Source organism: Siphateles boraxobius, unplaced genomic scaffold (genome assembly GCF_051911475.1).
Source record: "Siphateles boraxobius isolate OS27281-9 unplaced genomic scaffold, OSU_SipBor_1 9, whole genome shotgun sequence".
Taxonomy (NCBI): Eukaryota; Metazoa; Chordata; class Actinopteri; order Cypriniformes; family Leuciscidae; genus Siphateles; species Siphateles boraxobius.
Genome location: NW_027509219.1, coordinates 28,457,658 through 28,472,998, shown reverse-complemented (window position 1 = coordinate 28,472,998; position 15,341 = coordinate 28,457,658). Strand labels below are relative to the sequence as shown.

At 37.2% G+C, this 15,341-nt stretch overlaps 1 protein-coding gene across 1 annotated transcript in view; it reads left to right on the top strand.

The window, feature by feature from the left end:
• The window catches only part of cacna1ea (calcium channel, voltage-dependent, R type, alpha 1E subunit a), a 186,714-nt gene that overhangs the window by 46,424 nt on the left and 124,949 nt on the right, over positions 1-15,341 (top strand). Inside the window, exon 3 of the mRNA XM_077222712.1 lies at positions 10,211-10,477. Within this exon, the coding sequence (XP_077078827.1) occupies positions 10,211-10,477 (267 nt within the window). The remainder of the gene's footprint in view (positions 1-10,210; positions 10,478-15,341) is intronic.

Sequence of the window (15,341 nt, the reverse complement as noted above, 5' to 3'; positions counted from 1 at the left end):
AACTATCAACACACACACACACACACACACACACACACACACACACACACACACACACACACACACACACACACACACACACACACACACACACACACACACACACACACACACACACACACACACAAATACTAGCACACAAAGCACTTCCTGTATTCCTCAACCTTATCCACAACCCCATCTGTCCCTACCCTGATTCTGTGCCCCTGATGCCCCTGTTTGTGCCAGCGGGGTGAGAGCCAGGCAAGCCATCCATCCTCCCTTGCCATGTGGCTCCAAACCTCCGGCAAACCCTGCCAGGACCCTCTCCCGAGGGAAGTTTTTGAATAGCCACTGTACAAGAAGTGTAATTTACAGTGCTGCTCGGATCTCCTGTCTAGATGCCAATATGAATTACAACATTCAATCTCTTTTTTTTAATATATATTCAGAGCAGCAAAATATACTTTATGGAGATGGATTATTTAATCTCAGAAATCTCATTGCTATGGCTTTGATCAGGAAGTCTGGTGCACTTGTTAGAGATTGTTAGAAATAATTTTTCACCATAAGGTTTCATACATTTAGTTATTGTGCAAATTATAGACAATTACTTTCTCTTTTGCACACGTACCAAAGCACATCCAATTTGCTTAAATCAATAAGAAATTCAAATGTGAACAAGAAACTATCTATTCAGAGATCTGAACTAGAGATGAACCGATTACAATTTACTAGGCCGATTCCGATTTTTCATGAATTTGGCCTGCCTATACCGATTTTAGCCGATTCCGATTTCATTTTTTCTAACCACTTTACAGCAAACACAAACATTTATTTTGTATCTTTTCTTTAATAGAAAATTTCTTGAACAAATTAAATAAAATAGAACTAGGCTATACAAATTATTACTCATGGTGTGGGAAATTCACACATATCTAAGTGCAGTGTTATGGTATGGAAGAACCATTTTCACTTCCAATATTCAACTTAAAAAAAAGTTATATATTTACTTATTTAGGAAACTAACTTCTGTATGAAAACAGGTAATGGCAGTAAAATAATATATAAATCTGGACTCATTCGAGAATTGAGCCAAAGCGATTGAGAAAATCTATATAAAAGAATCGATCGCTCAATATGAAAATTCAGTCATTTTTCAACCATTTGATCTTTTTGTATTGCTGTAATGCTGCTTAATTTTCAAATTGTATTAGATTAAAAAAATTAAACAGAAATTAGAAATGTTGCCTTGAGAACTAACTGATATAAAGTTCTAGTTGAAGTACTGCTATAACTAAAACTGAAATACACATAAAATTAAACCTAAATAGAGATGTTAAAAATATACTTACATTACAAATACAAAGAAACCTAAATAAAAACTGATAAAAATGACAAAAGCACATAAAAACACACACATATATATATAGAATATATGAAAATATAGAAAAAAGTTAATTCAATAATATTAACAAATACTATAATTGTATATAAATAATGCTAAAATAACACTGTCACTCACTTTTGTGATCAGTATCCTTTTACACTGTTGCTTCAAGCTGCTACCGCTAGATGGAGACAGATCTCTGTCCACACAACACTAATGGACATTCAAGCTTCACATGCACAACCAAGAGTAACAGGTGTCTGCAGTTTTTTTGAGCTGTTACCAAATATGCTTTCACCTTGACAACAGAGAAAATGCATAAGCCACCTCTTAGATGTTTTTATGTCAAACTTTTGACATAAAAAATAACCAGTTAGAGATTGTTGTAAAATAAGCAAGGATGCAAGTTATCCAGAGTGGGCTTCGAAGATTCAAAGAATGACTTACATGATATTAAACATGAATATTTTTCTCCTAAATAATTCAACATACTTAGTAAGACCAGGATGTGTCACATCACAATCCTAAGTAAACATTTACATTAGGGTTTGAGCTTGGATTTGCCACTCTAATATCTGATATATGGAAGGAATTTGGTTGTAAACACAAATGATTATGTGTTTAGGGATGATGTAGCGTGATCACGTACAGCAATTAATATCCTGTTTCATGTTGTTGTTCGTAGTCTTTCCTGTTGGCCTATGTAATTATGAATTTCTGAATTGCCGCATTCTGCAGACGGAGTAGGTGGAAACAAAACTGTGGCTTCAACCTCTGATATCTCACAAAAACAGATTCACGATATGTTTGCAGATCTGCTGTCTTCCAACTGACAATCAGTAGTAGGCTAGTACACTAAAACAAAGCCAAGATTATTTTCTGAATATACGATTTATATAAGCTTGAGTTATGTTTCATCCCAGTCGTTTGAGATGAGGAGAAGACAAGGCTGTTGCTAGGTAACAGAGGACAGAAAACACAAGCCAAATCGCTTGAATTAGGGCTTGGTTGAGATACTGCACTGATCCCATAGATGTGCTTTATTTAGTCTATGTGAGTTGTGATCAAGTGCTCCCGTCTGGGCTTTGTGTTGCCGGTGCTTTTGTGGTGACATTTCTAAGGTGATTATTTCAAACGCTATACCAAGGCTCTTTGTGCATGAAACAGGATGTGAGAAAGAGCGTCGCCATCGCTAGATTGTCCAGGACAGTGTGTGCGTTTTGTTTTTTTGTTTTCAATGTTATAGACACCTTATACATTTTAGTTAATGACCTATGAAAGAAAAAAAGTGACTTTTAAATTGTTGAAAAAGATAAAAGATTGGTTTAATACTGATTTAATGTCACTCAGGGTGTCTTTTATATCTTGCAGTCTCTCATTTCAAATCCCATTTGAGTTGAACTATTAAAAACGAGACACATTTCGTCCTTGAAGACAAATAAAACAAAGTAACTATCTAGCTGTTTATGGTCCATTTGTTTCATCAAAGAAATGAAAACTCTTGATCTTGATGTTAAAGGGAAAGCTCTCCCAAAAATGAAAATTCAGTCATCATTTACTCACACTCATGTCTTTCCAAACCTGTATGACTTTTTTACCCTCACTGGAACACAAACGAAGACATTTTAAAGAATGTTTTTGTTCAAACAATGAAAGTTAATGTGGTCGAAAAACGCACTGGACCCTTATGCTTTCACTGTATGCACAACAACAACAAAAAAGTAAAAACAGACAATTTTCAAAATTGCCTAAATTATGAAATAATTATATATTTTTTAGTGAATTGTCCATTTAAAGGGTTAGTTCACCCAAAAATGAATGAACTCACCCTCGAGCCATTCTAGTATATGACTTTCTTCTTTCAGCCAAGCACAATCAGTGTTATATTAAAAAATATACTGGCTCTTCCAAGCTTTATAACTTATACGTTTTTAAAGCTACAAAAAGCAAAAAGCTCCATCCATCATAATAGTAATCCATACGACTCCAGGGGGTTAATAAATGCCATCTGAAGTCAAGCGAAGCATTTTAGTAAGAAAAATATCCATATTTAATCCTTTATAAACTATAATGACTGGCTTGCAGTAACCACCGTACGCAAGTCTAGTTCCGGCAGAAGAGTGACCTCTGACCCGACGTATGACCTAGGATGTAGGCGTAACATAAGCTTAGGTAATTGAAGACGCCTCTCGTGGTTCTGGGCTTCATCAATACTTCATGCGTCGGGTCAGAGGTCACTCTGACTCACTTACATCTGTTACCTAAAGCCAGTGATTATAGTTTATAAAGTTATAAATATGGATAATTTTCTTACACAAGTGCATTGCTTCACTTCAGAAGGCATTTATTAACCCCCTGGAGCCGTGCGGATTACTTTTATGATGGATGGATGTGCTTTATTGGGCTTCAAAATCTCACTACAGTCCCATTATAAATCTTGGAAGAGCCAGGATATCTTTTAATATAACTTTGATTGTGTTCGACTGAAAGAAGAAAGTCATATACACCTAGGATGGTTTGAGTGTGAGTGAATTATGGGATCATTTTCATTTTTGAGTGAACTAACCCTTTAAGAACATTAGTTTGGTTTGGAAATAAATTGGTTCTTTGTATTATATAATGCAATCAGATGGAAAAATGTTGTGTGTTTGTGTGCTTGCAGTGAAGGATGATTTTCAATCGAGGTATATTGTCATCTGAGGTAGAATTCAGGTGGAAGTTGCTTGTGAGCGAGCGTGTGAATCCTGCAGGTTGGACGTTTGAATTGTCTATAGCACATAAGCATGTCTCTTAGTGTGACAGTGAACGTACATTTAAGATCGCAGCTATGAAAGGTGTCTTTTTGTTAAGCGAACCTTTTGCTGCCAACAACGGGAGGAACAAATTAGAAATTCAAAGGTGTACAGTCACCATGGAGACCACTATTAGGATGACAAGGACACTACATTATGTGGGAGCGGAGATGTCTCGCAGTTTCATGCCTCCTGGGTAGCTTTTAATTAGTTAGGAATAAAATACAAAACTTAAACAGAGAGGTCAGTGTCAGCTGATTTACCTTGGATTTAGGTACGACTAAAATTGTCAAATTAATTGTGTGTTTTTTATTGTGTTTTCAGAAGTAGAAGGGAGGGAGTCTTGACAAACAAAGAGCAACAATTACCAGTCCAGATATCACGTATATCAAGTATATAGCGACAATTAAATGTATTGCTTACAATATACAGTAGGAATCAATTGTTTTGTTTGTATAACCCTGATGCTTTTGTCTTTGGAAAATAGCAACAAACAGGCAGCAATTATTTTTGCATATCTGACTCAAATCTGTTTATTTGATAATGTCTGAAGCTTATTCATTCTCCATATATAAGGCTTCACTGTGTAGTAAATACTGAATGAGTAAACAACTGTTAAGGTGATGCTACACAGGGCATCTTTTTGAGCAATGTTGCTGAGCAATGTTGCCGTCAACGAGCAACTAGATGAGACACAGGGCCCATGACTGATCTAAATTATAAAGATAGAAATTTATTGCCCATTTTCAATGGGAAAGTGCCCAAGCAACATTTGCTCGGCAACAACATTGCTTAAAAAGTTGCCCTGTGTATCATCTCCTTTATGCTACGATAGACACAAGGAGAGGCAGAATTCCAAGTTTCTGTGCTTTCCTCTCAATTGTTGTCAAAGAAAGTCATTACTACTGCAAATTATTTATATAAAGCAGATGTTGACACTACCTGAACAAATGCTTACAATTAATGCAAATATCTAATCATCCAATCACATGGCTGCAACTCAATGCATTTAGGCATGTAGACATGGTTAAGACAATCTACTGAAGTTCAAACTGAGCATCAGATTGGAGAAGAAAGGTGATTTAAGTGACATTGGACGTGGCATGGTTGTTGATGCCAGATGGGCTGGTCTGAGTATTTCAGATATTCACGATCTCTAGGGTTTACAGAAAATGGTCAGAAAAATAAAAAAATCCAGTGAGTGGCAGTACTGTGGGTGAAAATGCCTTGTTGATGCCAGAGGTCAGAGATGAATGGCCAGACTGGTTCGAGCTGATAGATAGGCAACAATAACCACTCGGTACAACCAAGGTCTGCAGAAGAGCATCTCTGAACGCACAACACATGAACCTTGAAGCAGCTACAGCAGCAGAAGACACACCGGTGCCACTCCTGTCAGATAAGAACAGGAAACTGAGGCTAAAATTTGCACAGGCTCACCAAAATTGGACAGTAGAAGATTGGAAAAACACTGCCTTATCTGATGAGTCTCGATATCTGGTGTGACATTCAGATGGTAGGGTCAGAATTTGGCGTAAACAACATGACAGCATGGATCCATCCTGCCTTATCAACTGTTCAGGCTGCTGCTGGTGGTTTAATGGTGTGGAGGATATTTTTTTGGCACACTTTAGTCCCCTTAGTACCAATTGAGCATTGTTTAAACTCCACATTGCTGATGGCCATGTCTATCCATTTATGACCACTGATTTCTTGAACATGATAGTGAGTTCACCAGATTTCTATCCACTAGAGCACCTTTGGGATGTGGTGGAACAGGAGATTCACAACATGGATGTGCAGCCGAAAAATCTGCAGCAACGGCGTGATGCCATCATGTCAATATGGACCAAAATCTCTGAGAAATGTTTCCAGCACATTATTGAATAGTGAAAGGACTAAAAGCTGATATAAAAATAAATTAAAGCTATATAGAACTATATAAAAACAAAACACTAGTAAAAATGATAAAACTTAAACTAAAAGGAAAATATATAAATAAAAGCTAATTCAAAATATTAATGAAACTACTGTATGATAGTACATAAATAATACTAAAATAACACTTATTGGGTGCAGTGTGAATAAAACCTACAAGACGCTGTTCCTAAACCAATTGATCTACCTCACTGCTTACTTTCTACACGGACAGCAACTTTCTTGATTCCAGTTGAGGACGACATTAGCATGTTGCTTACCGAATGGCGTGGTTCTTTAAAGCTGCAGTAGGGAGTTTTGAGAAAATGTTGACTTAGCCTGAAAATTTGAAGAAGCACAACTTACAGGTCCAACCCCCTTGCTCTCTGCTGCGCTACAGCCCTCCCTCCACAGCTCCTCCCCACAGCGGAGCCTGCCGTGAACGCGCAGGCTAGTAAACAGGACCACCGATGACGGCGGATTATAAACAGTTATGGAACATTCACTAATAGGGACGAAACATCAACAATATGCTTTACATTGACTATGGCCTGCCCATACTTTGACTACAAACTTCCAGTATAATTATGTATTTTGCAATACATGTAACTTTATAAGGTTGCACTCTTTCTATAAGTTATAGCTACTAAGATAACGTTAAAGGATTAGTTCACTTTAAAAAAAAAAAACGTTTGCTGATAATTTACTCACTCCCATGTCATCCAAGATGTCCATGTCTTTCTTTCTTCAGTCGAAAAGAAATTAAGTTTTTTGATGAAAACATTCCAGGCTTTTTCTCCAAATAATGGACTTCAATAGGACACAAACGTTTCGAGGACCAAATGACAGTTTCAGCGCAGCTTCAAAGAGTTTTAAACGATACCAGACGATGAATAAGGGTCTTATCTAGTGAAACGATCGGCCATTTCAAAAATAAATAAAAAACTTTAAGTTTTATAAGCACAAATGCTTGCCTTGCTCTGTTCTGTGATGCACGTTCGTGATCCTGTTCGAACTCGTTCATCCAAATGAACAAATCTTTTTTGAGTCATTCGTTCGTTGAATGAACGAAATGACTCGAAAAAAGATTCGTTCATTTGGATGAACGAGTTTGAACAGGAGAGTCACGAACGACAGTACGCGCTCGCGCTGTGCAAGAGAGGGGTGATCAGCGCGTACACGAGCGTGATTGACACTGCTAAGACATTCCTCCTGGCTCTGATTGGTTGTTTCTGACCGGGAGCGGTGTATTTCTGCAAATGGCAGTAGGACCACAAGGAGGAGCCAGAGGAGCTTGATTTTTTTCACAGATTATCTGTCTCATATTCTACTTTCAGGACATAATGAGAGTTTTAACAAATATTTGTTTACAAAAGCTACCTACTGGAGCTTTAATAAAGCATAAAAAAAACTGAATACGTCGATATTTTTTAAATACTATTAATCTATTTGAAAAATATTACATAGTGCCTGCCATCTTTCTCTGAGTTCTCTACCATGTGTTCTAGAATTGGACTCTATGTAAATGACACTTTTGATGCTGCCTTATATAATTTGCCCAAAATTAGGTATCTAATTAAGTAGCCTACCTTTTGGACAAGCCTTTGCTTTGGGAACACAGCTATAGTGACAATGACTAGGTTTTGGAACAGAGCAGCAGTGGGCCACTCCCATGCTTTCCATGAGGCTTATTCAACAGATCGTTATGAATACGTGTTGACATTTGATGAATGCATATCCTACAATACTTCCTCCCTGCTTCTTTCATTCTGCTATTATCTTTCTCTCTCTCTCTGACACACTTTCTTTCATTCTGTTACCCTTGCACACACACATACACTCTTTTTTCCATCAACACCATGGAGCACAACTGTATTTTCACATTCTGTGAGTAATTGGCCATATGGATGGACACTGGCAGCTCGAGTGTTTCTCTGTGTGTGTGTTTGCTCTGTCTTATTTATAGTAGACCTCGATATAGGGTGCCTGCTTAAGTGTATACTGCTTCACCTACTCATCTCAGCTGGGAGAAGAGTATACACTACCTAAATGTGTCTGTAATTGGGGGCAAAAATCACAGAGTTCCATGCAGTCAACCTAGAGGCTATTGAAGATCATCAAAGTCATAAAATAGGAAGTCATCAACTGTTTTTTTTTTAAATTTCCACCTCTGCTCATCATCTGTGCTTCCTAAATGATAGTTTCTATTCACTTTTGAGAGGAAGAAAGAGAAGAAACATTTATTTGCATCCATCTTTCTGTGCTGTGCGATAATAACCTCAATCTGGAATGATCTACTGGGTCATTGGACTATTGCAATTTCCATCATCATTTTTATTAGCCGCATCCATTTCCACCCCTTCTGCGTGAGATCTCTCATTTTCCAGTTGACTATTATTAGCAGGTCTTTTCTGGCCCTTAAACTGTTCTGCTCATTAATTTTAAGGAGATTAAGTGACATCACGAAATGCCTCACTTTCTCGCCTCACATTTGTTGTATTTTGTTATTTTTATTTGAATTTATTTATTTACCCAGAATAGGGGGAAATAGAGAAAATTTTCAAATATCTTCTGGGTGATTTACAGAAACTAGTATGAACAAAATGTTCAGTATTGTTGTTCAACTGATCATGTCTTGTCTTTTTTTTTCTTTGTGTCAATTTGTGTCATCACTAGGCCAAAGAGTAGCCTATGATCTTGTGCACAAGCCTGTCACTAGATCTTGGACACAGAAAAGGGAGTTTTAAACACCACTTATCTCTAAACTCAAAGTCAGCTGAACAAGCTGCTCCCAGAATAGAGATGCTTACTCTTGGTACGGTGTCCGTCTGAAATGAGTGAAAAGATTGTTACAGTGCGTGTAATTGATAGCCTAATCCTCAAACATTCTGGATTTGTTCTTAAAAAAACAATACGAGTTCTGTATTTTTTCTTTATTTGAAATGTATATAGGCTAAACTTAAAACATCTAAGGTGGAAGTGGGATTTTTTTCGTATTTTATTGAGGGCTATAGAGGTTAAAATGGCTTAGTGACGTCAGTGGTAAAGGAACGTGTTTCAGAGACTGAAACACTTTTTATTTTTTATGTTTTTGTTTTTTGCAACAACGCGAACCTCAGAATTATAGTTCACGTAATCTATAATTAGAAAGTAGGCTAAATAATGTCATTTGGATTTCAGGCTAACTTGTGTAGGCTACTTTCTGAGAAGGAACTAGCCTATGCTACATGAAAAAGTCCTCACGAGAATGCGTTTTTATGACATGTGAACGCTTAAAACTTTTGATGACTGGCGTTCATGCATTTGTAGAAGGGGAAAATGTTTTTTTTTCCCCTCCTGTTTTGATATAAACTGTCAAAACTTACATTCATTTTAACGGTATCGTACATAACCTAGTAGCCTATTTGAAGAAACATAAAATAACCTATTCGGAAGGCATTTGCATCATGTCGATAGAGGTCGTCTCGCTTACAGATAAACGTATGCTCTGAGTAGCGGTTGGAGAGTCAGCACGCGCTCAGACACATTCGCGCTGTTTTGAGGGTTGGCCAAGCGCGCGTGCCAACCTTAAACAAACCACATCCGCGCCTCGCCGCACACACAGTGAAGATGGAGTTTGTTGAACGCTGTCGTCGACGCGATTAAAAAGATTCAGAAAAGACCCAAAAACATTTACAATTAGTAAGTGGGATGGAAGAGTGACGAAGGAGGGCAAAACAAACCCGGAGACATTCAGAAACGATGGCTTTTTAGTTTTACCATGGTGTAGCCTACTAAACATGGGTGCTGATTACTACTCTTCCTCAGAAAAGAGTTTGCTCTCCTCCTGTTAAAAATAACATCTTCATGGGATGTACGACTGGATATTCGGATTTTAAACGTTTTTATTCCACATTTTACTTTCAGGTAATGTTACTTTTGGTGTTTTGGGGTGTGTAGAGATATCTGTTGGAGTAAGCTACGTGTTGCGCGTGCTTGGAGGATGCAACGGTCGTTTATTTAGTCGTCGTTTGCCATAACAGGAAAACTATTGCCGTTTGGATGATTATTTGCAGTTCACCCTGTGGAGGTAATCGCACTTTTGCACCTGTTGACAGAGGGGCTAAGATTTCTCTGTTTTTGCTCCACACAGAATGGCTCGCTTCGGAGACGACGTTCCCGGTCTGCTGGGAGCCGGGGATGGGGGTTCGGAGCGCAGTCGGAACCGGGATGCTCCTGCGGTATCCACAGGTGGAATTTCACCAGCCTTCAAACAGACCAAAGCGCAGCGAGCCCGAACTATGGCCCTGTACAACCCCATCCCAGTTCGACAGAACTGCTTCACCGTCAACAGATCGCTCTTTATCTTTGGAGAGGACAACATCGTTAGGAAGTATGCTAAGAAGATCACAGAATGGCCATATCCTTTTGTCTAAACGGTAAAACACGCCCTGCCCCCTAAAACACGAACTCGGTGTTGACAGCACACGCAAATGTGTTGTCAACACGTTTTACAAAAGCACATGCAACTCCTGTGTTTATTTCTGATGTTCTGAAACTCAAAATTGATCAAGCCTGTATATGTTACAGTCCCCTCAAATTCTCTCCCTTAATTTTAGTTTACTTGCTTGCAAATTATTTCTGTAAACAAACTTTGTTACAGGGTAAAAGGACTTTAAGCCTCATAAAAATGTCAAAATGACTATTAATTCAAACATTTCTAACATATGTTTATCATACAACAGGTGTATTCAAGTCTTTTGGGAATGATTTGCATGATTTATTTATAACACATTTATTAAAACGCCACAGATATACAAGTTTTTCAAAAATACATTAAAAATGTAAGTCATACAGACAATGACTGTATGAATACAATTTGATGTTTTTGTGGGGCTTAAAATATAAGTGGTGTAACTATGAAAATTGTACAGTATAAATAAAACGAAAAACAGAAATTGTGCATTTAAAAAAAATATATTAACAATTCAAAGTTTTGTTCAATCATTAAAATTATTTTGCACACTCTTGTGCATTCAAGGTTTTATATAATGGTTTCACCACTAGACTTAGTTTTTTGAGTCAACAAATGAAAGTTTTGTAGACAATTATATAATTTCTTTTCAATACTAGGTTTGCATTTCTAAAAAAAAAAATCCTGAGAATATATATATATATTTTAATAATCTCTTGACATCCTTATTTCTCACTGACCCACTAATATAGTGATTTTCATGTTCAAGCTCTCGTTGGCCCGGTAATGACATAAAGTGAAAATTGATGTATTCTGTTTTTAAATGCATTGTAAATGACAAAATACACTTCCTGATAGTTTATACTACATAATTCATTGAACTGACTTGCTTTCAGGACCATGGACAGGGCATTATATTTTTCAGAGTCAGAAACATATCAGGAGCAGGGCTTTATAACTCGGGGTTATAAATGGTGAGGGTTAACAAGGATGTTGATTAAGGGTTAAGTAAAGCGTGAAAGGACATATATGAAAGTAGCATATGAGTGTTTTAGCATTTCAAATTACAATCTGTGAGTAAGTGTATTTTATTGATGATGATGTTTATGTTTTGTTGTGAGCTCTCTGTGTAATTTATGCTTTGCCAAGCTGGTTCCTGATGATGAAGAAACATATATACAATTATTGATGAGTTGGACAGGAGAGGGAGGAGAGGTAAACCCAGCAACCACATAAACCCTACTGGAGGTTTTTGGACGCATGCCATTGATTACAGACTTCAAAGTGCCATGGTGTGATTAAAAAAAGCCTTCTCTATGATGCAAATTAGATGAGTCAGTGACAGGCCATGATAAGGCCGTTGACCATAGTTGTCACAGGTGTGCACTACTGGAACAATTGTTGGGTTTTCATTTGCCCTTTTTTAACGTCACAGCAGACTGCCCAGACATGACTGTGTCTTAGCATTTACTTAAATTAGGCAGAGCTCAGTTACTAACTGTAAAGAATCTGTAAAAGCTTTGCTGTAATCTAGTTATCACAGCGTTTGGTGGTTTAAAGCATTACATTATTTATGCTTTAAAGTCATTTTAAGGGAGGGTAAGAGTGTCGTTTGAAATCCATTGCCAGGTGGAGCACAGTACATTTATTCAGCTTGAATAAAATCAGTCTAATTCTACATAGAAATCATTGAACAATTCTACATAGAAATTCTTACAAATATGTGAAATACAGAGGTATTTCACCGCTGCCAATATTGGCTTTTAATAAAACCTGGTTGTCTATGCAATAGAAACTCAATTTTTTATATTGTGGGGACAAAGGCAGAAGTTCTGTAACAGGAGCTCTGGAGCTATCAAAAGTCCACCTGATGACGCAAAATGACATGTTGTGCATCATTCAGTGAATTTTTGCTGACAAATATACGTAAATCTGGATTCAGGCATTGTAGCAATACAAAGCTGATTAAAAATAGCCTAACTTACTCTTTAAAAAGCCAAAAATATTGTTGTGAGTATGATTGTTTATTTATGTTTTAAAATATATTTCAGTGATTTTTGTTGTTACATTCGAAGTCAGTTAAGTGGCTATTATAAGCTGCTCAGACATCTAAAAACAAACGTCTAAATGCGAAAGGAGTATGCATGCTAAAAAGAGAAACTTCTCGCACTATGCAGGCGAGGGATGTAAAATGTGTGAACCTATCTGAGCCTTACACAGAGGTGTCATTTTCAAAGCAGAGAGGCTTTCGATAACGTGTCTGTGTGTTTCCCTGCTCTTGTTTGACTCAAATCCTTTACTTGGGTTGAATGTCATTCCTGTTGTTTTGAATGCCATGAAGGAGAGATAAAATTAGAGCGGGTGCTTGCTGTAATCATGTGACGACAAGGTTTGGTTGTTGCCTTTGTAAGACAGTAACACACTTAATGTTACAAGCGATTCTGCAGCCTAATGATGAAAGGAGAGCGATTGAGGGCGGTGATATCATGGAAATGTGGTTATGTGCGTTGATTGATATGCTTTTGTGCGTTTCTGCTTTCATTTGCAACAACGTGACTCAGTATGTGTGTTCGTGTCTGCATGTTAAATTTAATTATAGCATCTATCTGGTCTTGGCTCTCTTGTGTATCTAATGGCCCACTTGCGACATAATGCAAGTGTCAGTGTCTGTGACCACTTTAGGCAGATTTTAAGCATATGGTCACACATCTCTTACTCTGAAGCTGAGAGCTTCAGGGAGCTGAAGAGATGGAAGCCCTGCTAATGGTGCTGTAATGACTTGGCCTTGCCCCAAAATAAATGCAACTAGAGTCTGTTCCTTAGAGAAAGGAGAAAACGACATCCCTCTGGGAGTGATTCTTAAGTGTATTACAAGGAAAGATCAACAGTGTAATTAAATGTATGTCGTAGACTCATTATGGATCAGATTTGATGTCATTATTAGCCAATGGTAATGAGTTTCATGTCTTTAGAGCTGTTCACACCCACCTGAGGAATTGCTTGTAGGAGCTCTGTTCCAAAACCTAGCAAGCTGCCTACAGAGGGAACATTTTCAGGCATCATAAGTGTGCTACTGAGATAAAGACTGTTCTAAAAGGTAGGCGGCTTAATTATGCAGCCTCCTAAGATACCTCAATTAACCAAGGTTTTTAAGGTTACCATCGCTTTTATCATTCACGTAGAAGGCAATCCCATAATGAATTGTGAGAGAAAATCTCCAAATAATAATCAAAATATAAATAAATTATAAATAAATTGTGTATGCAGAATGCTGAAAATCTTAAAGTATTACAGTATAATTAAAAATATTATTTTACCCAATATTTATATTATTATATATTTATTTATACTTATTAGAGTATTGCACAATTAGCTTAGCAACATTATCAAAATTAATTGTAATAAAATTATTTTACTTTTGTGTGTTTATGCTTATTAGACTTCACACATCAATTGTAAGTCGAGTGTCTTATTTAGGGGCCGTTTACAGAATGCATTTTTCCTTTCCTTTTCTCTATGTAAACGTATGCTAGACGGACATGTTTGACTGTTGCGCTCGCGACTCGCGTCTTTTGTAGTATCTAGCGAATGACACATCATTCTAAAAAATGCTGTGCCAAAGTTAAAAAAGAAATTCAACTTTTAAATAAAAAACGTGTCTCTAGACCTCTTTTTTCCATTCCACTGACGTGGTCCAGCGTTTATGTATGAACCGTCCCTAAGAGCACTATTTGTGTGGCATGCAGAGAAGCTGCCTATCTAGTCATTCCAAATCAGTCATTTATGAAGTTTCATGATTTTTAGGATGCTGACTTAGAGGGCAACTATATGTAGGGAGCTCACTAGGTTTTGGAACAGAGCTCAGGTCTGTTCTCATTGTCTAACCTACATATGCATTTCAGATACATCCTAAATGATAATGGTTCTTGTTGCATCAGATTGCACTGTATGACAGCTGTGGCAGAGCAGGAAAAGTATTAACCCCTGCCATGTCTCATAATTATAATGCAACCAAACAATGTGGGAACAGCTGTTGAATAAGACTTTTCTATGTGCATTTCGCTGTCAAACAAAGACATTGTGACCTCCCCAAGGGCAAACCATCTCTCATGTTTCTGTCAAGCTCTTTTTGAGGGTTTTTCTAGATGCTGATGACATCAGCCAATATGTCATCAGGATAATACTGTTCATTGTAATGGTTTCTTTAAAGTTACATCGAAGTTCTTTTTTAGTTTGCCCCAGTGAAAAAAACATTTGCTTTGACAAAGCAAAAGTTGAATCCCCATAAGTCGAACAGACCAAAATACCATCTTGCTCCAATTTAGATGCATGTATCTCCCACACATTTTTCATTCGTATTGGAGGAACAGTCAGAATTTGCATGTGGTGATATCGGATGCTGCCCAATTTTGCTCATTTCATTCTTTCAAATAACGACTTTCCTTTTTTAGATTTACTATTTGATACATAATGGGATTTGATCAGAGCAGGAAGTTCTAATTGTGGACTCTTGAAATATATCTGAAATCAGTGGCTTTTGAAAAGGATTATTGAAGCTTAAGCTTGTTAACATGGATTTGTGTTATATCATTCATGCATTTATAATGGATTTTAATTAATTAATTATTTTATTTCCTGTTGTGGATACATCATTTGCTGTTCAGTAACATTAGCTATTACTCGGTGTCCTATACCAGGTGTCACACGGCAAGTGATGAGTATATCCAACAAAAATACTGCAGAAAGTGACGTTCACATTCACAACGAATTGGAAGATAATTGATGTTTCATGTACATTTATGAGGAGAAG